General features: G+C 49.0%; 1 protein-coding gene across 26 annotated transcripts in view; it reads left to right on the forward strand.

Moving 5' to 3' along the window:
• Nucleotides 1–25,418, forward strand: part of TLN2 (talin 2) — a 480,480-nt gene that overhangs the window by 381,047 nt on the left and 74,015 nt on the right. For all 26 annotated transcript variants that reach the window (XM_070054308.1, XM_070054305.1, XM_070054330.1 and 23 more), the window contains 8 exons: nucleotides 2,267–2,356; nucleotides 4,608–4,730; nucleotides 6,306–6,449; nucleotides 7,951–8,112; nucleotides 17,846–17,986; nucleotides 18,439–18,620; nucleotides 20,021–20,153; nucleotides 22,469–22,570. In XM_070054308.1, coding sequence (XP_069910409.1) covers nucleotides 2,267–2,356; nucleotides 4,608–4,730; nucleotides 6,306–6,449; nucleotides 7,951–8,112; nucleotides 17,846–17,986; nucleotides 18,439–18,620; nucleotides 20,021–20,153; nucleotides 22,469–22,570 — 1,077 coding nt within the window. The remainder of the gene's footprint in view (nucleotides 1–2,266; nucleotides 2,357–4,607; nucleotides 4,731–6,305; nucleotides 6,450–7,950; nucleotides 8,113–17,845; nucleotides 17,987–18,438; nucleotides 18,621–20,020; nucleotides 20,154–22,468; nucleotides 22,571–25,418) is intronic.

Consider the following 25,418-nt stretch of genomic DNA (forward strand, 5'->3'; position numbering starts at 1 on the left):
TATAGGCTGAAGATCAGCACTGTCTACCTGAAAAGTGCTGGAGAGAATATTCTAGAATAATTGGGAGAGAAATGGAGGTTGGGTAGGTGTGCTTTTGGAGTGAAAATGATTTCCCTATACACTTTAAGCACAAGCCCTTATTACTGTACAATCAAGGTGGCCGTGCAGCCCCCTCATGGCCTAGAAGGCAGTTATGGGTGCTTTTCAATGTAAATTCACAGACTGGTTATTTGCAATTGAAAATCCAGGCATGCCCACGGGACATTTTTGGATCCACATAAAATCAGGGTGCCTGGTTGCTCTTAGAGCAGCCCTGTTCAGTGCTGGTTACATTCAGCAGCCCGTGGTGCTCTCGGTAGGTAAGAACTAGTTGTGCCCAGTGTACCTTCAGTCTGCTGGATGGGTGATCAGCATGGGTCTGGAGTGAGAAGGATGCCCACTGCGGCTTCCCCAGCGTTGGACTGAGGCTCTCTCCAACAGTGGCAGCGGGCCGTGGTGCACAGCTGGGTAAGGAGGGGATCGTGACCACAGGGCTGCAGCGTTCTGAAAACAGGGCAGCGGTTCCTCACCTGGGCTGAATGAGCACCCTGTTCCCATCCGATTGCTTTGGCAAACCTAAATGCTGTGTGGGCTGTTGAACTAATGATCCCACGTGGCCTGGGTACGCTGTGTTCTTCAGGGGTATCTTTGGTTGCCAGAATGTGACTATTTCAGGATTGCTGTTACTGGAATAGTTTTCATTATCCCAGCAGCAAATGCCATGGGCTATGCTTGCTGCCCTCTCCTCCTCGAGCTGAATGGCCCAGCAGTTCCCATTACGTATCTCTCTTCATCCTTTGCTAACTCAGATGATGTTGTCTTCCTTTCCTAAAATCTTAGGTATTTATTTTTGTTTTATCTGAAAGGCAGAGAGAGAGAGAGAGAGAGAGAGAGAGATCTATCCACTAGTTCACTCCCCAAGTGCCTGCCAAAGCCCAGATCCAAGACCTTATTTTGGGTCCCACACATGAGTGGCAGGGACCCAGATACTTGCACCGTCACCTGCTGTCTCCCCAAGTGCATTTTAGCAGGAAGCTAGAATCAGAAGTAGAGCCGAGATTCAAACCCAGGCATTCCAGTATGGGATTCAGGTGTCCCAAGAGGTTTCTTACCAGCTGCACCAAACACCTGATGTTGACTTTTTGTTGGCTGAACTCCGGAGGATGCTGGGCCCCAGTGTGCACTCTGGGTGGGCAGGAGTTGAGTAGATGTATCCCCAGGCCCTTCTGCCCTGGCACATGCCCTCCCAAGTTGCTAGCAGAGGTGATGATAGTCGGAAAGCTGGCACTGATTGTAGTGGCTTGGCAATAAGGATAAAGTATCCAGTCTGTACCTGTTTGCTTGGTGGGGACCTAAACAAGAGTAGGCATTTTCTTTACTGTTTAAATTTAAAACGAGTGGTGCTGGAACACTAAGGGAAAGTTTGGGGACAATTACTTTCTTTGATGCCTTCCCATGAAAAGTTTCCAGAATTGAGAAACTGAGGTTCCTATCATTCATAAAAAAGCAAATGAAGCAGTCCTTGAAATTTAAACTCCTTAGAGTTACCCAAATGACCATCAGTGTGTTATGTTGCGCTAACTTTCAAACCTCATTTTAAAAAATCCTGTGCTCGGCCGGCACCGCGGCTCAATAGGCTAATCCTCTGCCTAGCGGTGCTGGCACACCAGGTTCTAGTCCCGGTTGGGGCGCCGGATTCTGTCCTGGTTGCCCCTCTTCCAGGCCAGCTCTCTGCTGTGGCCAGGGAGTGCAGTGGAGGATGGCCCAAGTGCTTGGGCCCTGCACCCCATGGGAGACCAGGAGAAGCACCTGGCTCCTACCATTGGATCAGCGCGGTGCACTGGCCGCAGTGTACCAGCCGCAGCGGCCATTGGAGGGTGAACCAATGGCAAAGGAAGACTTTTCTCTCTGTCTCTCTCTCTCACTGTCCACTCTGCCTGTCCAAAAAAAAAAAAAAAAAAAAAAAAAAATCCTTTGCTTTGATCCTTTAAAACTGAAAGCAAGCTCTTCTCATCTCTGCAAAGCCAGCCTGAGACACCCGCACCTTACCCCAGCCCGTGTGTTGCTGCTAGCAGGCAGCGTGCAGCCCTGATAATGTCATGCGAATCCCACTCAGGAATCAGTTGAATGAGTGACCATGGCCAGAAGTGGAAGGCTTTGTTTTGTGTCGGATTTCTCTTGTTCGGTGATACCTGCTTGCTTGTTAAGTTGTGTTCTCCTTCTGTAGACTGTCAAGGGCATGTTGGACAATCCTAATGAGCCTGTTAGTGACCTCTCTTACTTTGACTGCATTGAGAGCGTCATGGAGAACTCCAAGGTAAGCCCATCTGTGCCAGAATTCGGAAGTTAACACTGCTCTTCGGGGTGGGGAAAAACATAGATGCACTGGTGTTTTCTGTGCCTGTGGCCAACCTGTGCGACTGTGCACATTGCATCGTAAAACCCTGTTGTGAAGCCCTTAGCTCAGGTGCTGCTCACACTATAGCATGCATCAGAGTCACCTGGGGGGCTTGCTAACCGAGGATGGCTGGGCCCCCTCCCAAGTAGCTGATGCAGATCGGAGTGGGGCTGAGATTCTGCAGCCCTAACAAACTCCCAGTTCCCACCTCTGTGGTGCAGGAAACCATCTTTTGAGAGCCACTACTTGTATTACATCACAGATGTTCTTACTGCAACTTGAATCATGTATGTTTTCCACTTGGGGTTGAACTGCTGTTGAACTGCTGTGGCAAGCCCGCCAGTGCCTTGGCTTGTGTGAGATCCTCGTGTGTGTGTGTGTGTGTGTGTGTGTGTGTGTGTGTTTGCCTCTATCCATGATCTGCATCCTCAAGAGAAGTGTAAATTGTTTTGTTGTTTTGGCATGGGGCAGGGACTGTTAAAAAAAAAAATCTAAGATAATACAATGGCTTCCTTCACCCAGTAAATTCATAACCGTACCCAACAAAACCTTCTTCCTTAGGATATAATTTGATGGTGAAGGTGTCTAGGGGGAGAATATCTATAAAGGCCTCTTAGTGGAACAGTTAAAGAAAAAGTCAGTTGAGAAATGTGTATCTGTGGTAATCATGTTTTGAAAATGACTCAAAGACAGGAGGTTGGAGTGGAAATCAAGTGAGATGAACGGGTGTCAAGTTGCTGTGGTCCAGCTTTGTACCTCGAACATCAGAAGTGCTTGCTTGTTCCCATCACTTTTACGTTAGCTTTGAGAAACTTCCATGTGGCTGATGTGGGTGGGGGGGCTCAGTTTGCATTGAATTAAAGCTAGAATTTCCTCTGGCCAGCACCTTAGGAACTTAATATATCGTCTAAGAGGAGGTGGCATATGTTTTACATACACAGGTCCAAAGAAACAGTTCCTTCTAAAAGAGGAATGCAGGGTTAAGATGACTTCTGGCTTTTTTGCTTTGCAAATCCTTATGGAAACTGAATTATTATTGTGTGTGTGTGTGTGTGTGTGTATGTATATACGTACGTATGTCATTTACTTATTTATTCAAGAAACAGGGAGAAAGAATAGACACAAACAGCCAACGATCTCCCATTTGCTGATTCGTTCCCCAAATTTCTACCATAGCTGGGGCTGGGCCAGAACAAAACCAAGACCATGGCCCTCAGTAAGGGTCTACAACATGGATGATGGGGACCCAGCCATCACCTGCTGCTTCCCAGTGTGCACATTACCAGGATGTTGGAGTTGGGAGAAGAGCCGTAACTTGAACTTTAAGCATTTCAATCCAGTGTCTCAACTGCTAGGCCAAACTCCTACTTTGTTTATCTAAGCAACTTTAGGGAATGAATTCACTTCCCCATTCAAGGTGGTTTATTAACAAATGGAGAACTCTGAGTTGGACTCTAGGCTTGGCAATGCCATAATCTCTCCAAGAGATTGAACAGCCTTCGGTCCACTGTCTGTGACTCTGGCATGCACTCCCAGCCTCCTGGTGCTGATGAGGCCACAGAAGACGCCAGCTCTGGGGTGGGTGCCCTGCCTCTGCCCATGTGACCCAATGCAGGGGACTTGACCTGTGGGTTGAATTCTCAATGCTAAAAATCCCTTACATCTGTTCTTTTAAAGACCTCTAAGGAAAATAGATACCAATAATTTTCAAAATGAGGCAAAGTACTTAAAATATTTCAGAAACATCCTTAACAAAGATCTGTTGAACTTTATTTTCGATAAGTCAATGAATGATATGCACAGGGGTACTCCTTCTGTTTGCTAAGTATGACTTCACCTGCAGCTCAGCGGATGTGATTTTTATGTGCTGGGAAGTGGTAGTACTCAGTTTAGACCCTTCACCCTGAGACAGCTTGTGTAGATTTTATTTTGTTGTCTGTATATTAATTCTTTGGGATATAGATAACATTCAGATGAAAGCTTCATAATTTCATTTACTCACTTCTCTTCATGGGAAAGAAGAGGTTTAATTCTTTCAGAAGTCTTCATAATGCAAATAAAGGAGAAGATGGGAAATTGCGTGGCCTTGAGTGTTGAACTTGCAAGTGTCGCCTCCTTTGCCCCTTGGTTGGAAGCAGCACTGGGCAGAATCTCACTGATTGTTTTGCAGGTTCTGGGCGAGTCAATGGCAGGGATTTCACAGAACGCCAAGACCGGGGACCTCCCTGCCTTTGGGGAATGTGTGGGGATTGCATCCAAGGCTCTCTGTGGGCTGACGGAGGCCGCGGCCCAGGTAAGGGGCTGGTCCCTTTGCAGGTCTTCTAGCCTTGAGTCCTGTGTGGGATCCTGGATGCCAGGGGTGACCAGATCCCTGTGGGAGGCATGGGGAGCCCTAGCTTTGCTCCTCCTCTAAGCAACACCACAGAAACATGGAAAAGTGAGTGGCTGCTGTGCTGGCCAGGGCATTCAGACAAGGCCTCAGCTGGTGACTGAGGACAGAGAGACTCATGAAATGATGTAGGGCCCAGCATACAGGCCAGGAGCCCGATGTTTATTTTTACTGTTTTCAATGATTGTTGTTACAGGCATATTGTTTTAGAGGGAAAAATAAGCACTAGCTTAAATTTTGCAAGGCTCTGTAGTTGCAGAAATGGAGTGCTCGCTTTGGGATCCGAAGGTGGAATAAACAGATGCCACAAGCTAGACTGGCGTGGCACTGCCATGTGCATTTCCAGTCATTGTTGGGCTCACGGGACAGAAGCAACGAAGATGTCAGCATTTACCTGGAAGGGTTTCTCATTTGGCAATTACCTGAACTGAGAAAATTTATACTGAACCAAAGAGAAGCAGCCCTAATTTGGGAGATGAAATTCTCTCCACTCGTTCTTCCCCACAGGCATCGGAAAATGAATTCATGTCAAAATCCCTGGTCATGAATTGGAATTAAAAATTAAAGAGAGGCTGGCGCCGCGGCTCAATAGGCGAATCCTCTGCCTGCGGCGCCGACACCCCGGGATCTAGTCCTGGTCGGGGCGCTGGATTCTGCCCCGGTTGCTCCTCTTCCAGGCTAGCTCTCTGCTGTAGCCAGGGAGTGCAGTGGAGGATGGCCCAAGTCCTTGGGCCCTGCACCCCATGGGAGACCAGGAGGAGCACCTGGCTCCTGCCTTCGGATCAGCGTGGTGCGCTGGCCGCAGTGCGCCGGCCGCGGCGGCCATTGGAGGGTGAACCAACGGCAGAGGAAGACCTTCCTCTCTGTCTCTCTCTCTCACTGTCCACTCTGCCTGTCAAAAAAAAAAAAAAAATTTACAGAGAAGGCCTGCTCTTACTTTGTCCTCGTGGGCCAAAATGCTGCTGTCCTTGTTGTCGTTTTCTGGGCCCTCCCACTCATTCTTAGTTGCCAAGGTTAGAGTCTGCCTGCCCTTGGAAATGCTGACTGGAACGAGGAGGACATGCTAAGCTGGGAGATGAGAAACATCCTGGGGCAGACTCCAGGGTTGCTACCCCAGCCCCTCTACACCATCAGTGCATTGATGCCATGCCTGTCTACTAGCCCAAGTCAGCCTTATTCTGAGGCTAGGTATCCTCAGGGTCATAAAAAGGCTGCAAGGAGCAATAAAGGCAGCAGGAAGCCCCACAGAAGAGCTGCTTGGGTCTCTTCTAAGAACATGGGGCTTTGTTTCCTGAAGCCTCGGCGAACTCCTGCTGCATAGGCCTGTCACTCCGTGCTTACTGGGAGCAAGATGAGGGTGCCCTGCCCAATTTGCACCAAGGATCGACCATGCGTGAAAACCGTGCCCTCATCCATGCAGGTTCTCCTAGGACCACAGAGCCTGAGCTGTAGGTTGCTTTTTCTCTCTTCTCTTTCCAGGCTGCATACCTAGTTGGCATCTCTGATCCAAACAGCCAGGCAGGCCACCAGGGTCTCGTGGACCCCATCCAGTTTGCAAGGGCAAACCAGGCGATCCAGATGGCATGCCAGAACCTGGTGGACCCCGGCAGCAGCCCGTCACAGGTAACCACGGAAGAGGGGAGTGTCAGGTGTGCCAGACCCTAAGCTCATCTAAGTGGGTTGTTGGAGATGGTGAGAAATTGGTAGACTCCTGTCTTGACAGAACTTGCAACACCTGCTAAATGCAGTCCTGTAGATGGTGAGTAGGAGGGATGTCGCAACATGGGGTGAAAGTAGATATTTGTAAATGTGTAAAAACAGGTGCTGGCAGGTAATCGGAGTGAAGTCATCACAGTGACACCTGAAGTCTCATGCTGCCTTACACTTCAGGGCACTCACACAAAGAACCTGCTTTGTACAGAGCACGCAGGGGTCAACATGAGTAAGACCTAATCTTCCACTCCCTTGGCTCTTAGTCTGTTGAGCAATGTTGGAATGCAGCGGTCTGGGTGTGATGGATTTTCTGAGGGGACCGTTGAGGGTCACATCACAGAGATGACAGCCCTGAGCTGGGCCTTGCAGTTGCATCAGGATATGCAAGACAGAAAGGAACCAGAGAGACAATTGGGCATAGACAGTATGTGTGACTCTCATAATACCCAGTGCTATGGGCTCCAGTCATTCATAAACGCAGCACGCACTGGAGGGAAACAGACCTGGCTGATGGGGAGAAAGCGCAGGCAGTCTTGAGAGTGACCTGTCCCTCATGAACCTTGGAGTCAGTGTTCTGGAGGCACAAGGAGGACCTAAGTCAAGAAGGCAGTCCAGGGACTGTGAGGACTGAAGCAGGCCTGAGAGCTGGTGTGTGTGTCTCAGTGCACCTGAGATTCCTTACCTGTCCAGTTAAGGCCAGAAGGTGCAAGTGCAGCAAAGGAGAGCAAATGAGTTGAGCCTCTGGATCTTTCCTGAGCCAGGCCCCTTTGTACAGTGCATCCAGCCCACCTGCACCAGATGAGGAGGGAGCTTTCACACTTGGATGTTTAATTAACTCATCTAGATCTGGGCCCTCCAGTGTGATGGCCACTGGCTACATATGACTATTAAGCACTTGAAGTCGCGAGTCTAGATGGAGATGGGTTATAAATATAAAATATACCCTGGATTTCGAAGACTTTGTATGAAAGAAAAAGATAGTGAAATCTTGGAAGTAGTATATGTGCATTGGTTATATGATCCAATATGTTTCACGTATTGAGTTGCATGCAGCATGTGATTTCTCTACATGTTAATATGGCTGCTTGAAAATTTCAAATTGCCCATGCCTAGACCCTGACGTCCCATCTGAAGTTCCAGAGCCCCGCTGACTGCATCCCCTTCAGGCCTCTGGGAGTCACCCCCACCCCTGCTGTTGCCCCATCATAGCGTGAACACCTCATTTCCTTTGCTTTTATCCTTCACTCTTGCTTACTGCTCTTCACCCACTCCTTTCTTGGAGTGACCTTGAGGCTGCAGAGCTAGGCACCCGTGCAATCACACAGGCTTGTGTGCTTGAGTAGAAGAGCAGCCCAGGCCCCTCTGCACCCCAGTGCAGGTGGAGCCCCCAACCTAGCCCCGTGCTTTGTAGGTCCTGTCGGCTGCCACGATTGTTGCCAAGCACACCTCGGCCTTGTGCAATGCCTGCCGCATCGCCTCGTCCAAGACGGCCAACCCTGTGGCCAAGAGGCACTTTGTGCAGTCAGCCAAGGAGGTTGCCAACAGCACCGCCAACCTGGTAAAGACCATCAAGGTAGGTCTCTGATGCCTGTGGCCCCTGTGGCAGAGGGGAAAGAGAAACAGGATTTAAGCTCTGCTCCCCTAAGCCTCATCTTCAGTGAAGCTGAGCTTCCAGTTCAGTCTGATAATGTTTGGCACTGAGGAAGGTGCCTTAGCAGTGGAGGCATTAATCATGCAGTATTGACAGCCATGGTCTCCACAAACCTCCTGGGTGATGGAGAGAAGGACCTTGCCAGCCTGTGTATGTGAGACACATGGGGACAGACATGCAGCTAGGAAGGCCTGGTTACGAGGCCTCTCTGGGCGCAGTGCTTCAGTAACACACACAGTGTGTTGAGTTGAGCTGTAAAAGGGTACTTCAAAAGCAGCATGGAAAAGTGGGATGGAAAGACTGGTTTAAGGGCAGGTGTTTGATGCAGAGATTAAGATGCTACTTGGGACATCCATATTCCGTATCTGAATGCCTGGGTTCAAATCCTGGCTGTGCTTCCAATTCCAGCTTCCTGGTAATGCCCAGGGAGGCGGCAGGTGATGGCTTAAGTGATTGTTCTCTTGCCACCCATGTGGGAGACCTGGATTGAGTTTCTGAGCTTGGGCCTGGAGCTGCTGGAGCGGTAGGGGGCATTTGGGGAATCAACCAGTGGATGGGAGTTCTCTGTCTATCTCTCTGCCTTTCAAATAAATAAATATTTTTTTAATTTAGTTTTGTGCAAAAAATGTTTTAAAATTCATGCATTTTATAATGTTTTCCATGAACTTTTTGAAGATAAGTCATATGCATATATTTCAAAATATGCTTGCCTTTTAATTCCATTTTCTATTAACACTTTAAATTTTTATTTATTTTCACTTAATATGAAATGCAGAGATAGAGATCTTCCATCTGCTATTTCACTCCCCAAATACTCACAAATGCCAGGATTTAGCCAAGCCAAAGCCAGGGACCTAGAAATCAGTCTGAGTTTTGGAGCCAGTGCTGTGGTGCAGCAGGTTAACACTCTGGCCTGAAGCACCAACATCCCACATGGGCACCGCTGCTCCACTTCTGATCCAGCTCTCTGCTAAGGCCTAGGAACGCAGTGGAAGATGGCCCAAGTGCTTGGGCTCCTATACCCACGTGCGAGACCTGGAAGAAGCTCCTGACTCCTGGTTTTGGATTGGCGCAGCTCCAGCCATTGCGGCCAATTGGAGAGTAAACCATCAGATGGAAGACTTTCTCTCCCTCTCTCTCTCTCTTTCTCTCTCTCTCTCTCTCTCTCTGCCTCTCCTCTCTCTGTGAAACACGGACTCTCAAAGAAATAAATAAATCTTTAGAAATCAGTCTGAATTTCCCATGTGGGTGGCAGGGGCCCAAGGACTTGAGCTGTCACCTGTTACCTCCCAGGATATGCATTAGCAGGAGGCTGGATCAGAAATGGAGGAGCCAGGACATATACCAGGCACTCCAATAAAGGGATATAGGCATCACAAATGGCCTCTTAACCACCTGTGACCTTTTAGAATTACCCTAGGATGGGCCAGCGCAGCTGCTCACTAGGCTAATCCTCCACCTGCGGCGCCAGCACCCCAGGTTCTAGTCCCAGTTGGGGCACTGGATTCTGTCCCGGTTGCTCCTCTTCCAGTCCAGCCCCTGCTGTGGCCCAGCGAGGGCAGTGGAGAATGGCCTAGGTGCTTGGGCCCTGCACCCGCATGGGAGACCAGAAGGAAGCACCTGGCTCTTGGCTTTGGATCAGCGCGGCACGCTGGCTGTAACGTCCATTTGGGGGTGAACCAACAGAAGGAAGACCTTTCTCTCTGTCTCTCTCTCACACTGTCTAACTCTGCCTGTCAAAAAAAAAAAAAAAAAAAAAGAAAAAAGAATTACCCTAGGATGTTAACTTGGGGTAGTTTCAAGCGGCTGGTTGAGCCCTCTACCATTATACTAGATATATCTGGACCAAGAGAGTAACAGAGGGAGACAGAAATGAGAAATTACAATGCTTTTATTGAAAGTGATTTAAAAAAAAAAAAGATTTATTTATTTGAAAGTCAGAGTTACACAGAGAGAGATGGAGAGGCAGAGAGAGAGAGGTCTTCCATCCACTATTTCGCTCCCCAATTGGCCATAACAGCCAGAGTGGTGCTGATGCAAAGCCAGGAGCTTCCTCCGGGTCTTGCCACACAGGTGCAGGGGCCCAAGCACTTGGGCCATCTTCTACTGCTTTCCCAGGCCAGAGCAGAGAGCTGGGTTGAAAGTATAGCAGCCAGGACCTGAACCTGTGCCCATAAGGGATGCCAGCACTGCAGGTGGCAGCTTTACCTGCTACGCCACAGCACCAGCCCCTAAAAGTGATTGCTATCGAAGCTAATCCACTTCCAATACAGCTCCCTGATAACAGCCTGAAAAAAGCAGTAGAGGATTACCTAAGTGTTTGGCCCCTGCCACCCACATGGGAAACCCAGACAAAGCTCCTGACTTCAGCATGGCCTTGCCCTGGCCATTGCAACCATTTGGAGAATGAACCAGCAGATGGAAGATCTTTCTTTGTTTTTGTGTCTCCCTCTCTCTCTCTTTCTGTAACTCTGACTTTCAAATAAATCTTTTTTTAAAAAGTAATTTTAATCACTTCAGTGATATCTGCTTTATAGTGGACGGAACATCAACTTCAAAAAAAATATTTATTTGATAGCATAACAGAGAGAACGAGAGACACAGAGACACACACACAGAGAGAGAGACATAGTTTCTATCTGCTAGTTCACTCCCCAGATGGCCACAGAGGCCAGGCCTGGATCAGGCTGGAGCCAGGGGCTTCACCCAGGTCTCCTACATGGGTGGCAGGGGCCCAAGTACTTGGGCCATCCTCTTCTGCTTTTCCCAGGCACCGTAGCAAGGAGCTGGATTAGAAGTAGAGCAGCTGGGATAGGAACCGGCGCCAATATCCACTGAGGCACAACACTGACCCAGAACATCAGCTTCTAAAAACTGAGCATTCTGTGTCTCACAAAGTCATCTTGGGGTTGAAATCCATGGGCAGAGTTGGGGTCAGAGGCAGGGTTAACTTGCAAAGAGAGGATTGAAATGGCTGGGCTGTAGCATTTTTTTCAGTGAGTGGTGAAACCACCATCACAGTCTACCCTCAGCTGGGACCAGCAGGCAGCAGGCAGCTGTGAACAGACAGGCACAGCCAGGATAGCAGACCCCAGGCAGGTAGCCCAGCACCCACACTCCATGGGCCTCAAAGGAGCATTGTCATGGGAAGCAAGCTCTGAGTCCTGTGTGAAGCCGACCGCTGCTGGGGCAGGCGTCGGCGGGTGGCTGCACTGGTGTTAACGCTTTTTGAGAGCTTGTTTGGAGGTTCTAGCATGGGAGTAAGCTACTCGTATACCCTTGACCAAAGACCGGTCCTCCTGTAGCGGGGAAGGTCATCCTCTTCGACGAGTGTGCAGCTTCAGGAGGGACGGACATAGAGCGGTGAGGGAGGAAGGGGACACCTGCCTAGCCAGCCAGATCAGCCAGATCAACCCTGGCGATCAGTGGGGTGACGGATGTTGCAGCCAGATCGCCCTCACATCCATGGTGTTAGCGCTTTTTATTGAAGGCTTCCACTTGCAGAGAGGTTGGAGGATCTTCTGTGTCGCTGGGGTGAGTGGGAAAGTGATGGCGCTCTGCCTAGTTCTCATCTGAGTGCAGGATGTGGCACAGCTCGCGTTTGGTTCACTGCGCAAAACCTGTATGATCACGTGAAGTCACTCGCGAGATGAGCCTGGCAGGAGCCAAAGGAGGAAGGAAGCTAGCTGGCCAGAGTGCAGGGCAGTTACATCTATCAGCACTTCCCTAGCTCTTTAAACAAAGGATCTTTTTTAAAAAATGGAGAGAGACTGGCATTGTGGCACAGTAAGTTAAACCCTTTCGAATCTCGGCTGCTCCACTTCCGATCCTGTTCCTTTTTTTTTTCCCTTAAAGAGTATTTATTTATTTATTTATTTATACATTAATTCATTTATTTGAAAGGCAGAGTTACAGAGAGGCAGAGCCAGAGAGAGATCTTCCATCTGCTGGTTCACCCCCCAAATAGCTGCAATGACTGGAGCAGGGCCAATCTGAAGCCAGGAGCTTCTGGATCACCCACACAGATGCAGGGGCCCAAGCACTTGGGCTATCTTCTACTGCTTTCCTAGGCCATAGCAGAGAGCTAGATAGGAACTGGAGGCCACGGGTCTTGAACTGCCGCCCATATCGGGTACTGGCACCACAAGTGACTGCTTTACCCCCTATGCCACAGCACCAACCCCAATGCAGCTCTGTTCTAATGTGTCTTGGGAAAGCAGTGGAAGGTGGCCCAAGTGCTTGGGCCCCTGCCACCAACATGGGAGACCAGGATGAAGCTCCTAGCTTTGGCCTGATCCAGTCCCAGCCAGTGGGTGGAAGATTCTATCTCACTCTCTCTCTCTCTCTCTCTCTCTCTCTCTCCCTCCCCCTGCCTCTCTGTCTCTCTGTCTCTCTCACTGTAACTCTGCTTTTCAAATAGAATAAATCTTCAAAAAACATGAAGAAATAAGGAAAAAAATACCCTGCCTGACTGAAGGCAATAGTGAGTAGATTGAAAATAAAGAAATCATTGAAGCCAGTGACCAGATGCCCGTGACCCTGGGAGCAGCTGCCTTTGTACTTCTTGGTGTTAGCTGTGAACACATTGTGCTTCTTAAAGTGTTGATTCTGGGCTTTGTGTATATCACTCATTCAGTTGACACAGCCAGCCTGTGCTCGTCAGCCCCGCTTCGCAGGTGGGAAACTGAGGTGCAAAGAGGTTAAATCATTTTGCTAAGGTGTCGCAGCCAGTAAGTGGTGGCTAGGAGTTCAGACCCAAGCCCCCAGAGCTCCAGCTATCAGCCTGGCATGCTGTTCCATTCTGGGGGAGAGAATCCAATTCTTCTCTGCAGGCTGGGGAGAAAGACCCAGCCACATTTGCGAGGGTTCCTGTGTGTCAGTTTGGAGGAAGAGCCATGCGGGTATGGTTGAAAGCGGTGACGTCACTGGTGCTGCGTCATGCACTTAGCTCAGTTAACATCAGTGCTTTTCTCTTCATTAAAGATTTAGATATGGACTCAGGGAAGAAAAAGGTGGAGAAGCTGTTTATTCCAAAGGCATTCCCAGAGCTCTTTCTTTGCTACCGCCTGCTTGGTTTTAAATCCTGACCCATTTTTCTATAAAGCATCTCTATTCAGATCTCATTTTCTCTTCAGATTCTGCTCACAGTGTCAAACCCTCTGCAATTCTCTGCAGCAAATGAGCTCTTGTGATGGCCTCAAAGATAGGCCTGTGCAGAGACATCAGAGGAAGGATGGAGGGTGGCTGCGATGTGTAGAAGATAAAGGCCCGTCTCCCGGGAGCACCCTGGGATCAGGAGCGATGCAGGAGCGGCAGAAGCCAACACGCTGGCCCTAACTTGTCACTGCGTGCCTGGCTTTTCAGTTGGCCTTGTGTGGCAGGATTGACCAGGAGTTCTGAGCTTTGTTTTGAATTTGCTAATCAGCAAATGCTACAAAAGTCATTTCACCGCACATGCTGTGCTATGTACTGAATAGATTTCCTGTTTGGAAGGGATGGTAGAGTATCCTGTCAAACAGAAAAATGAATATTTAATTCCCTCAATACTTAGGACAGCTGCCCTCGCCACTGCATTTTACTCTCCGCTGCACACTTCTTAGCCTAGTGTTTTTCCTTTTTACGAAGACACCCATGTGCAAATCCCAGCAGCCACACCTGTGCAGGCAGAAAGGAGGGAGGCAGATGACCTGGAGGGAGGTGAGCAGCCTCCATAGACAAAGTGTGCATCCAATGATCTTAATCTCTACCGATGGCATCCTTTAAAGCCCCAAAGTACAGCTCAACAAGAGCTCACTCTTGGAGCTCCGCTGACTCCCAGAGATGGTTCTAAATTCCAGGTGGGTAAGGACACCGCCCCTAGCCATGGCTGACCTCACTCTGCTGACCACCACATGTGCATTAGCCAGCATTTCTGTCTTGGGTCAGCTCATTACCTAGCCTTGAATCAGATGCATGGAATGGAATGTTGTTTTAAATGTGCAGTCACTCAGGTTTGGGTGCCAAGCAGAAATTATGCAACACCAGCTTTTGTTTTTCTGAGAAGTTGAAGTTTGGCCTTGTCCCTCTCGGCGGAGTTTGAGCTCAGGGCTCTGCCATGGAGCACTTCCAGTGCGCACCGCAGACATCCGAGGCCGCTCTCAGTAATCCAGTTTGACTTGGCTGTGAGTAGGTTTTCTTGGTCATCTTTGGGTTGGCATTGCTAGAGTCAGTTTCTTTGCAAGAAAAATGAGGAAAAAATTGTTCTGAGGATGCTGACGACTTATTCTTGTTGCCTTCATCTGTGGTCAGTAGGAAAGGAGGGGGAAGCCAGGAGTCTTGGTAAGTGGTGGGGTGACCTTGACAATGCATGACACTTTCCAGGTGCTGATTTTATTGTCTGGAAAGTTGGGGATGGGGATTAAATTATCTGTAAGGTTGCTTCGAGGTCCTAAAGAATATTGATTATTGCACACTCAACTGTGAGATTTTGCTGACAGTACTCAGAGGAGCTGGCCCGGGGGTCTGGAGTACCCTTGCCCTGAGGTGGCTGGATTGTGTGGTTTAGTGGATTTCCCCTGTCATTATGGCTGGCCTGTTGGACGTTCTGTAACAAGGAATGACCACCAGGAAACTTTTGAGCCTGCTGAAAGTTTCACCCTTGGGCACATTGGAGAATTTTGTGTGTTTGGGTGGCTCAGCCTGGCTCCGTGGAGGGAGCATTCAGAAGTGAAATAGTATCTGTGCAAACCATCCTTTCTGATGCCAAAAGCATCTTTGGGGAGGAAATAGGTCTTTTTGGTTGAAAATGGAGTACAGCACTGAGCATAACTTGACATTCTCATTGTTGTCCCAGCCATGGCACTGGGGTACAGGAAATGTCACCTTTTTTTTTTTTTTTTTTTAAGGAACTGTGCTCGAAAAAGTACACCTAGTCTCTTCAACCTACTGGTGCACTTTATGAAACTGCCTAATTAGAGAATGCGTGCTTGGGATGTACCCCAGGTTGTCACCTTTTCTGTTTAAGTTCATTGATGAACTGGTGGCTTGCTCCAGTGCCCTCGTCCCTGAAAAACTGAGAGGGTTGTGGGCAGTAGGAATGGGGAGAGGTCAGAGGCAGGGAGGAGGGGAAGTGGCAAGGGGAACTCCACATCTGCGGTGGAGCTGGAAGCTGTGTTGTCCCACTGAAGTGGTGTGGCTGGCAGAAGTCACCCAGCCAGTGGCAGAGTGCGGTGAGTGCCCTTCACTTGAGAACTCTCTTGTCTGCCTGCTTCACTCATTCGCCTGTGCTTAGACCACGTTTGTCAGGCTCCTGCCAGGTGGTGACCACTCTGCCTCCCTCTGGAATTCCCACGTGGCTCCGCAGCCTGGTGTGGGCCAGTCAAGGAGTGATGTCAGTAGTGCAGAGAGACTGGAGGCCTGAGTCTGGGTCTCTTGTGCACCACCAGTGCCAGCAGCATGAATCAACATTTGCTAAAAGAATCATTGGCAGTTAGAAATCAGGTTGTATAGGGGCAGGTGTTTGGGGGCAGAGTCCCAACTACTGCACACTTCTGCTCCAGCTTTCTGCTCAAGCACCTGGAAGGCAGCAATAATGGCCCAAGTCCTTGAGTTCCTGCCATCCAGATAGGAAACCTGGGTGGACTTCCCAGCTCCTTGCTTTGGCATGGCCTAGCCTAACCCTTGGGTATTGAGGGCTTTTGGGGTAGTAAACAGATAGATAGATAGATGAAAGACCTCCCTCTCCCTTTCTTTCTTTCTCTCTTTCTCTCTCTCCCTCCCTCCCTCCCCTCTCTACCTTTCAAATAAGTAAATAAATCTTTAAAAAAAATGAGGCTGTATCCAGGAGCCAGGAGCCAGGAGTGGCAGCATGTAAGGTTTCCATCAGGCCTGGAAGAATGTTGGGGTCAGAGAGGTGAGGGTAGGGTCAGTGCGTGTCTGGTGGGGGAAGGGCCTGTGCCATTGCAAGCACTACATTAGCAAAGATGACGAATTAGCCAGGCTCATGAGAATTCCACTGGAAATTTAGCATTGTGGATGTGTAATTATTACCCCACACTGCCAAGGCTTGATTGGAATGTAGTTATTATTGAGAAATAGCCTTCAAGCCGACCATGCTTGTCTCCTCTTGCAGAAATGCTCCCATCTCAGACCCAGTTTGCTGGGTCACTGCCTCTAGTTTTTCATTCTCTCATTGCCTAAATTGGCTTTTATATATTGCTCATGATGATTAAGTTAAAAGCTGAACTGGTCATCTAGCAAGGATGTTTGTGTTATGCAAATGTAGCTGTCTTGTCCCTGCAGGCTGTTGACTCTAACAGTCTTGGTCTTCAGGAGGCGGAGCCCCGGGTTGAGCAACCTTGGAAATAAGTGTTAACCCTTACTGAGGAAGCCTGCCATTGCAGAGCACAGCCCACAATCCTGGATTCTCATCCATCCCCGCTGTTTATCAGCCATACAGCTCATCACTTGATGCCAATGTTAGCTACTGCTAATTTTGTTTTAATTATGATGCACTAGATAAATAGAGGGGGCTGCTGCAGTGGGTTAAGCCGCCACCTGTATCCCCTGTATCCCATGTAAGAGCATCTGTTTGAGTCCTGGTTGCTCCACTTCTGATGCAGCTCTGTGCTAATGTGCCCAGGAAGGTAACAGGTGATGGCTTGAGTAATTGGACCACTGACACCCATGTAAGAGACCCAGGTAGAGTTCTTGGCTTCTGGCTTCTGCTGGCCCAGCCCTGACCACCATGGCCATTTGGGGAGTGAACCAGTAGATGGAAGATCTTTCTCTCTTTGTCTCTCCCGTCTGCCTTTCAAATAAATAAAATAAAAATAAATCATTTTTTAAAAAGAATACATAGAGGTAAAAAAAATCATATGTAGAGCTCAGTTAAGTTTTTCAGGCTGAACATACCTTGGAAACCATAGCTAATGAAAAAACAGAATGGTACTTATAATTAGCACTTCGAAGCCCACCTGCCCACCCCCAGCGCTCCCTGTCATCTTCCCTACTCCAGAGAATGGCCTGATTTTCAACACTGTAGAGGAGCACCACCTGTGTTTGTATTTTACACTGATGGAATGGTATAGCAGGCACTGTTTTGTGTCTGGCCTTTTAAATATATACCACGTGTGCAAGATTTACTCCTGTGATGAGGGCAGTAATTCTAGTCTACTCCATGCCACTGGGGTCTGTCGTGTTTGTTTGAAAATGGCAGTCAGACCAGCCAAACCTCTATGCATTCAGGGACGTCCAGATACAGTGTCACACAGTGGGAAGCATTTTCATTATTCAGGAGGGCATAGACCTGCTCTGAATAAAACTGGAGGAGAGGGAGCCCAGGAAGGAATGGTTCAGCAAAACCGGTTTGGAGGGAATGAGGAGCAGGGCACTGTTTGAATCTGCTGCTGTGTCCTGTGAGTCAGTGGGGGTGGGTACTGACCGGGAAGTCTGCAGTCCCCATGAGCTACACATCCACGTCTTAGGGCAGCCAGCAGGGCCCCTCTGCTTGATGGCAGCGATTTCTCCCGTTGCTTCTTCCCAATTGTTTATATAAATGTACCATTTTCCTGTACTGCCATTGAACTGCCTTCCTTCACCAGGAGGAGGCTTATGTGGTTCCGGGGTGATTTCTGCTTCTCGGTGCAGTGAGGTCTCCACGTCTTCTCCCCTGCAGGCCCTGGATGGGGACTTTTCTGAAGACAACCGCAATAAGTGTCGTGTTGCCACCGCACCGTTGATCGAGGCCGTGGAGAACCTGGCGGCGTTCGCCTCGAACCCTGAGTTTGTCAGTGTTCCTGCACAGATCAGCTCGGAGGTAGGGAGTCTCTGCGGCGATGGTAGCAGACGCCATCCCTGGCTGACTCTGTAGGGTGCAGAATGAGTATGGACAGTTTAAGCTGTCTCTCTCGTTATGTAGGCTACCGTGCCTCTTATTGATGTTGCAGGCACAGAGTTCTGAGTCTTAGCAACCACACATTTCTTGGGAGATAGTATCCTAGCTTTATATGTTGAATTCCGTGCACAGGTCTGGAGTTGAGTCTTTCTTGGAATGTGCCACACTTTTAAATGCTGCTGGAGGAGTGAATGTCCATCCAGCTCTCCACCGTCCAGGCTCTGTGTAAGCCCGACTCCACGGTTCACTGCTTTCTGCGTCTCCTTCCAAAGGGCAGAGGTGGTGACTTGGCAAAGAAGAAGACTTTCTAGTGCCCAACTCGTTCACTCGTGTCTGTGCACCCTGCCTGTGACCCCTCTGTTGTTTGATCTTAGGGTTCCCAGGCACAGGAACCCATCCTGGTCTCAGCCAAGACCATGCTGGAGAGCTCTTCATACCTCATCCGCACCGCCCGCTCTCTGGCCATCAACCCAAAAGACCCACCCACCTGGTCTGTGCTCGCTGGACATTCCCACACCGTGTCCGACTCCATCAAGAGTCTCATCACATCTATCAGGTCAGTTTCCCCTCTGGAGATGGCTCCCAGCTTGCCTAGAAATGGGATAAGCACTTTTCATTCAATAGTAACACTGTTGACCATTATTTTCATCACGTCTCTCTTTATCTCTTTGAGACCAGTGGTCACAACAGTAACAGAAAATTTAAGCACTTAACCACAGCCTTGCACTTTACCTGTAACAGCCTATTTAATCATCACAACAACCTTGTTTTCTGCTATTGTTTCCATTTTACTGTCAAAAAACATCCAAAAGGATTTAGATGGCATTCCCCAAGACATACTCAGGCTCTCTCTAGACAAAGCCATCAGTTTTACCGCATTGAGTATCCTTAGGAACTAAGGCAGAGAGCGTGAGTGACCATTTACTTAGCAAGATTCGGGGTTTCCTTTAGTTTAATAATAAGACAAAAAGAATGATCTTGGGGCTGGCATTGTGGCATGGTGGGTTAAGCCACTGCCTATAACACCAGCATCCCATATGAGCACTGGTTCAAGTACTGGCTGCTCAACCTCCAACCCAGCTCCCTGCTAATATGCCTGGAAAGGAAACAGAGGATAGTCCCAAGTCCTTGGGCCCCTGCCCCCATGTGGGAGACCTGGATGAAACTGCTGACTTTGGCCTGGCTCAGCCATAGCCTGTGTGGCCATTTGGGGAGTGAAGCAGGAGATGGAAGGCCTCTATGTCTGTCTGCCGTCTCTGTAACTTTGGCAGTCCCTCTCTCTGCCTTTGAAATAAATAAATCTTTATAAGAAAGAATATTCTAGTGTTTACAGTAACTCTAGGTGTCTCTGACCTTCTTGGTGACAGTAGAAGCCTAAAAAAGCATCCTTGAGCAGATGAAACTTTTCTGAAGTTGACCAAAGTTAGTATCTCACAGTGTGCCATGTACCTCTTCCCTTAGTTATGTTTCGTTTCATGGTCATTTTTGAAACTCAAAACTGCTATTATCTTTTTTCTTAATGCCTTGCAAAGACAAATATAAATATTTTTAACTCCTGTCATAACTCAGGACTTTGTGATTACTATGTAACATGGAGAACATAGTAAGTTTGTGCTGCAAATAGCTTTGACCTTTTTCTAAATATAAGGGTCTGGGCTTAAGTCAGTGGATGTAGAACCCAAGTCCAGATTGCTTTTTGCAGTTGCCTGGCGTAGCATGAGGTGAGGGCAGCACCATGTCTTTTGCACAGGAAGTAAATGGAGTTATTTCAACTGTGGAGAAATGTGTGGACTACACAGCCAGGCATGGCCCAGCAAGGATCAGGGATTCACTCTTTAAATAAGGTGACTGAGTGGTGTGCGAAATGGACAGGGGCTCCTGGCCCACCATTGCTGCGGCAGGTTGTGGGACTTGAGCCCCGTGGAGCCTGTGTTTGACTTCCACTGTCCCTTCCAGGGACAAGGCCCCTGGTCAGAGAGAGTGCGACTATTCCATCGATGGCATCAACCGGTGCATCCGGGACATCGAGCAAGCCTCACTGGCAGCTGTCAGCCAGAGCCTGGCCACGAGGGACGACATCTCTGTGGAGGTAAACTGGGGCTCTGGGATGGCTCAGAAGCACTGAGTGCTGAAGAGTCTCAGTGTCAGGCTTAGGGAGGCTGAATGTGTGGGGCCAAAATGTTTCTGATCATGGAGTTTGCTTATTGGACAACCTTCCTTTGGGGACCGACCTGGAAAAGTCTTAGAAGGATAGCGCAGATGGAGCAGGCTGGATTAGGGAGGGAATACACCTGGTATGAGGGTGTAGCTGAAATATGGGGGAGATTCCCCATATGTGGGTCATTTAGAGTGTGTGGGTAAGGCACAGTTGCCATATGCAGTTTAACACCTCAGTAAGCCAGCCAGCACATGTAAATTTCAAATGTTTCTCTGCTGTCATCGGTGCACTATTCATCAGTGGGTAAGCTTGGCACTAAACTGATAATGCATTTGGTCCAATCAGAAGTAAAGAATTCTAACTTAATCTTTTGCATTCAGTTACTAATTTAGAGCCCTTTGTCCTTTCTATTCCAGAGTTTGGAATAGAATTTTTCTGCTTCTGTCTTGGGTTTTTTTTTCTATTACCTATGCAGAGCCTCTTGGTTCACCCTCCTTCCTCTATTGAAGCACGGAGCCTGGTGCCCGATGGTGGTTAATGAGTGTATGTGGGCTAGTTGCTGATGTTTGCCATACTGCCCATGAATCCATTCCCCAGGAGCTTTGGACACTGTCTCCAGGAACTTCAACAAAGAGCAGGACTATTTCTTTGCCAAGTTTTAGGGTTCCCTTCAGTCTGACAGACAAAAAGAAGATTCTAAGTCCCAAGTCACTCTAGACATCTGTAGCCTTCTTGTTGATAGTAAGAGCCAGAAAAAACATCCCCTGGGTAGACAGGACAATTCTGAAGTTGAACAGGGTTAGCATCTCATAGTGTGCAGTGTATCTCTTTCTTTAGTTAGGTTTAGCAGTTTTGTGGTTATTGTTGAAGCTCAAAACCACTGTTAAGTTTTTTCTTAAATGTGCTGCAGATGCACAGGACAGATTTGGTAATGCTCACTTTTATTCACAGCGCTGTTAGACTCTAGCTTCCCTGCCACTACCGTAAGTCCAAGCAGAGAGGAGCAAGTGGGTCTTCTTTCTTGATTTTCTCACTGGGAAGTGAATCCTCCCCTTTAATTGTGCTGATTTTGCCATACTTAATTTAGCAAAGCATCCATAATAAAACAACCCTGCTAGAATAGTCTTGCGTGCTTGACTGTAATCACACTATGAATGAATGTGAAAATAACAAGTCATGAACTAAATGATATTGTCAGACTGTTTGGAAATTTCTGTCTACCCCCATCTCACTCTCTCTCACTCTTTCTGCTTTTCTTTTCTTAGTCTTTGTTTTTAAGTTTGCATATTCATACATTCCTGTCATTGAGTAACCTCTGCCCAGAGATCTGCAGCCCACATGCAGTGTTGTTTTCTGGGGAAGAAGCCAGGGTTAGATTCTCAGTTCTGATGAGTAGGACATTGTTGCTTTGTCGGGAGTCTCCTGCTTCCACCCTGGTGTGTGCAGACCTCCAGTGTCCCGTGCTGGGGTGTGCCAGTCCTGAGTCTGTCGAGCAAAGCTCCTAAGAAGATTCCTACAGAGGGATGGGATCTTTCCCACTACTGGTTCATAGTCTTGATCCCCTCATCCTCCCAGCAGAGTCTACCTCTCTTGCCTTTTGTCTTACATAGTGAGTTCATGTCTTTGGGGTGGAGAAGTTGACATCTCGCAGATCTGAGAAGCAGTGCCTTAAGGGTGTTGTTTTCAGTATTGGTATGCATACCACCAGGTGCAACGCACAGGTGTCTGAGCTGAGCTCAGTAGGCGTCTCCCCTGGGGAAGCAGTCCTGCCTTCAGAGACTGATCTCATTTTTAAGTCACCCTCCTTTCCCCTCACCTTAAGTTCTGAGAACACAGCAGCCTGGATGTTCCTCAGACCCCAGTTATGTGCCTGCATTTGGACCGAGTTGTCTTTCCTTCTTGGAAAGCCATGGCTGCTCCACGTTTCCAGTAACTGTGCTGAATAGCTCCAGGGAAAGATGCCAGGAGCCTCAGTTGGCAGGGTGGGCAGCAGCCAGGAGCCAGCAGGAAAAGCATTTCTGGGGCTCGCCTCGTGTCTCCTGGGAGGAGTGATAGAGGAGTCCAGCTCGGGGAGGGGAGTCTGGGCATCACCGAGAAAGGCACGGAGCAGCCACTCAGTGGTGTGCATCCAGCCACTGGTGGCTGGTCCGCGTGGCCTCCCTCATCTTGCCCACGGGCCTTTTGAAATCAGGGCGGCTTTGTGGGGAGCTGGTGTCAGATGAACTTGACCATTCTCTCCTTCTCAGGCCTTGCAGGAACAGCTGACGTCGGTGGTCCAGGAAATCGGGCACCTCATCGATCCCATTGCCACAGCGGCTCGGGGAGAGGCAGCTCAGCTGGGACATAAGGTAATGGGCACCTAGGGGTTGCTGCTGAGAGCCTCTGTGTGTGTGTGTGTGTGTGTGTGCGCGCGCGTGTGCGTGAGACAGAGGTATCTCCCTATTTTGTTGTTGTTAGTCCTGAAAGATGGCTATGCCCAGGTCAGGGCTGGCTCAAGCTGCAGAAGATGGCACTCAGCTCCCTCTGGCCATTTCTCCAAAGATGATCACTTAAGGTTCTGACTTCCCCTAGGCTCGAGATGAAGCAGTAGTAAAATTTCTCGGGTTGTGGGTCCGACCCTTTGGGTAACAGGAACTTTAGAGTCATCAGCTGCTCTTGACCTTGGCTGAAAGAAGATGGTACCTGAAACTGACAGTCCCTGCCTGGAGTCTTCCACCTTTCTTTGCTGGCTGGCTGACCGGCCAGCCCCCTTCCTTTGTGTCAAAGGGTGCATTGTCCTGTGGTTTCTTACACAGTGTATTTAGGAGCAGGTGAACTTGCAGACTTGGCTGCTCCACCCACCATAGTCACTCCAAAGGAGTCGTTTCTCTGAGGTCCATCCCACGTTGTTGGAGGTGCCAGCTGTTTTTTTTTTTTTTTTAAAGGTTTATTTATTTGAGAGACTGAGTTACAGAGAGGATAGACACAGAGGTCTTCCATCCGCTGGTTCACTCACTCCCCAGATGGCAGCAACAGCAGAAGCTGGGTCAATCAGAAGCCAGGAGCTTCTTCTAGGTCTCCCATGTCAGTGCAGGGGCCCGAGCACTTGGGCCGTATTCCACTGCTTTCCCAGGCCATAGCAGAGAGCCAGATTGGAAGAGGAGCAGCCAGGACTCAAACTGGCACCGCGGGCAGAGGCTTAGCCTACTACACCACAGCACGAGCCCCCACCAGATGATTTCTTGACTCTTGGGGTTCACTTTGAAAATCCTTCCAGGAGAGCTGGATTCTCATACAGCCTGTGCCTCCAGAGGGAGAGGCCACCAAGTGCATTTTAAAAGCCACCAGGGTTTCCCGGTAGTTACCAGTGCAGCTGCCAGCATCGGTGTGCATATCGAGAAAGACGGTAGCCAGAGTCCTCTCCGCAGGTATTGATTTTACAAAATCAATGTTCTTGCTTCTTCAGATTACAGAAAAGCTCCAGCACTGCTGAGCTTCCTGCTGGTTCTGAGGAGGGGTTTTGAAGACTGAACGTGGCCAGTGTGTATCTGCCTTTTCATATGTGCAAAATTTTATTTTTCAACTGAGTTCCTTTATAATTAGAAAACAGGAGCAAACATTGGATGCAGCAATGAAGCTGCCCCTTAGGATGCCCACACACCGTATCAGATTGCCTAGATTCCAGTCCCGGCTTTGCTGCCGCCTCCGGCTTCCTGCTAATGTGTGCCCTGGGAGGCAGTAGGCAATAACTGAAATACTGGAGTTCTTGCCACCCATGTGGGAGACTCACATTAAGTTTCCAGCTTGTGGCTTTAGCTTGGCCCTGCCCCAGTGATTGTGGGCACTTGTGGAGTGAACCAGCAGGTGAGAAATCTATGTGTGTGTGTGTGTGTGTGTGTGTGTGTAGGGGTGGGTGGGTATGTGTCTTTCAAACAAACAAAATATATTTTAAAAAATTTTAAAGACAAGGTTTTGTCTGCCTGCATATAAAGAGGTTTGAGAAGTGGGAGAGGCACAGGCCTGGAGGATGGGGCCTTTTTGCCCATCGTGGAGAAACTGAGTTTGGCAGAGAAGCCAGACCACATTTGAGCAGTTGCTTTTGATTCCAAGTCTCGTAGGAACGTGTCCTGGCCATCTCTGGGGTCAGTGCTCCTGTCTCTGCGGGCACTTGCTTAGCACAAAGCATGACTCTGACGTTCATGGGTAACATCAAGAGAAAACCAGGATCTTTACGTCCCTTGACTTAGAAATTGACTCTGGGCCCTCTGGCTAAATCAGCCTCCCACCTTCCAAAAGAAAAGTCAGAGAAACTGAGCGATGAGCCTGCTGTACCCAGGGCCGGGACTGAGTATGAATCGCCACACTGCTTCCCCTGCCTCCTTGCAGCACAGGCCCCAGCCCAGCCTCACCTGGAGATGATGGGAAATGCATGTGCCCAGGCCCCACCTGCACACCTCTGTGGCTGCTGTAACAAAGTATTACAAAGTGGGCGTCTGAAAAGAACAGATGCGTTCCCTCACAGCTCTGATGCCTGAAGTCCACAGTCAGGGTGCTGGGCGCGCCAGGCTCCCCCTGGAGGCGACAGAGCAGACTCCAGGCATCGGTTCTCTGCCTTTTCCCGCTGTCTCCCTGAACACCTTGTCTCCTGGATATCCCCTCTTCTGTTTCTCATGTGGATGCTTTTGACTGGCTTTAAGACTTACCCTTTAATTCGGAATAACCTTATCTCAAGATTCTCACTCAAATGTACCTGCAAAGACCTCTTTTCCTCATAAGGTCATGTGTACAGGTTCCAGGGATTTGGACGTGGATTTTCTGGGGGCCACCATTCATGGTGCCTCCCTAGACCCAATGCATCGGCATTGGGCAGCAAACACTCACAATGCTCTATTGTTTAACTCTGTGCTAACTCTTAGAAGGGGGGCTGGCCCTGTGGTATAGTAGGTAAAGCCTCTGCCTGCAGTGCCAGCATCCCATATGGGCACCAATTCTAGTCCCAGCTGCTCCACGTCCCACCCTGCTCTCTGCTGGTGGCTTGGGAAGGCGTCAGAGGATGGCCCAAGTGCTTGGGCCCCTGTACCCATGTGGAAGACCCAGAAGAAGCTCCTGGCTTTAGATCATCCCAGTTCCTGCCATTGCTGCCATTTGGGGAGTGAACTAATCTCTCTCTCTCTGTCTGTCTCTCCCTCTCTCTGTCTGTAACTCTACCTCTCAAAT

This window comes from Oryctolagus cuniculus, chromosome 12 (genome assembly GCF_964237555.1).
Source record: "Oryctolagus cuniculus chromosome 12, mOryCun1.1, whole genome shotgun sequence".
Classification (NCBI taxonomy): Eukaryota; Metazoa; Chordata; class Mammalia; order Lagomorpha; family Leporidae; genus Oryctolagus; species Oryctolagus cuniculus.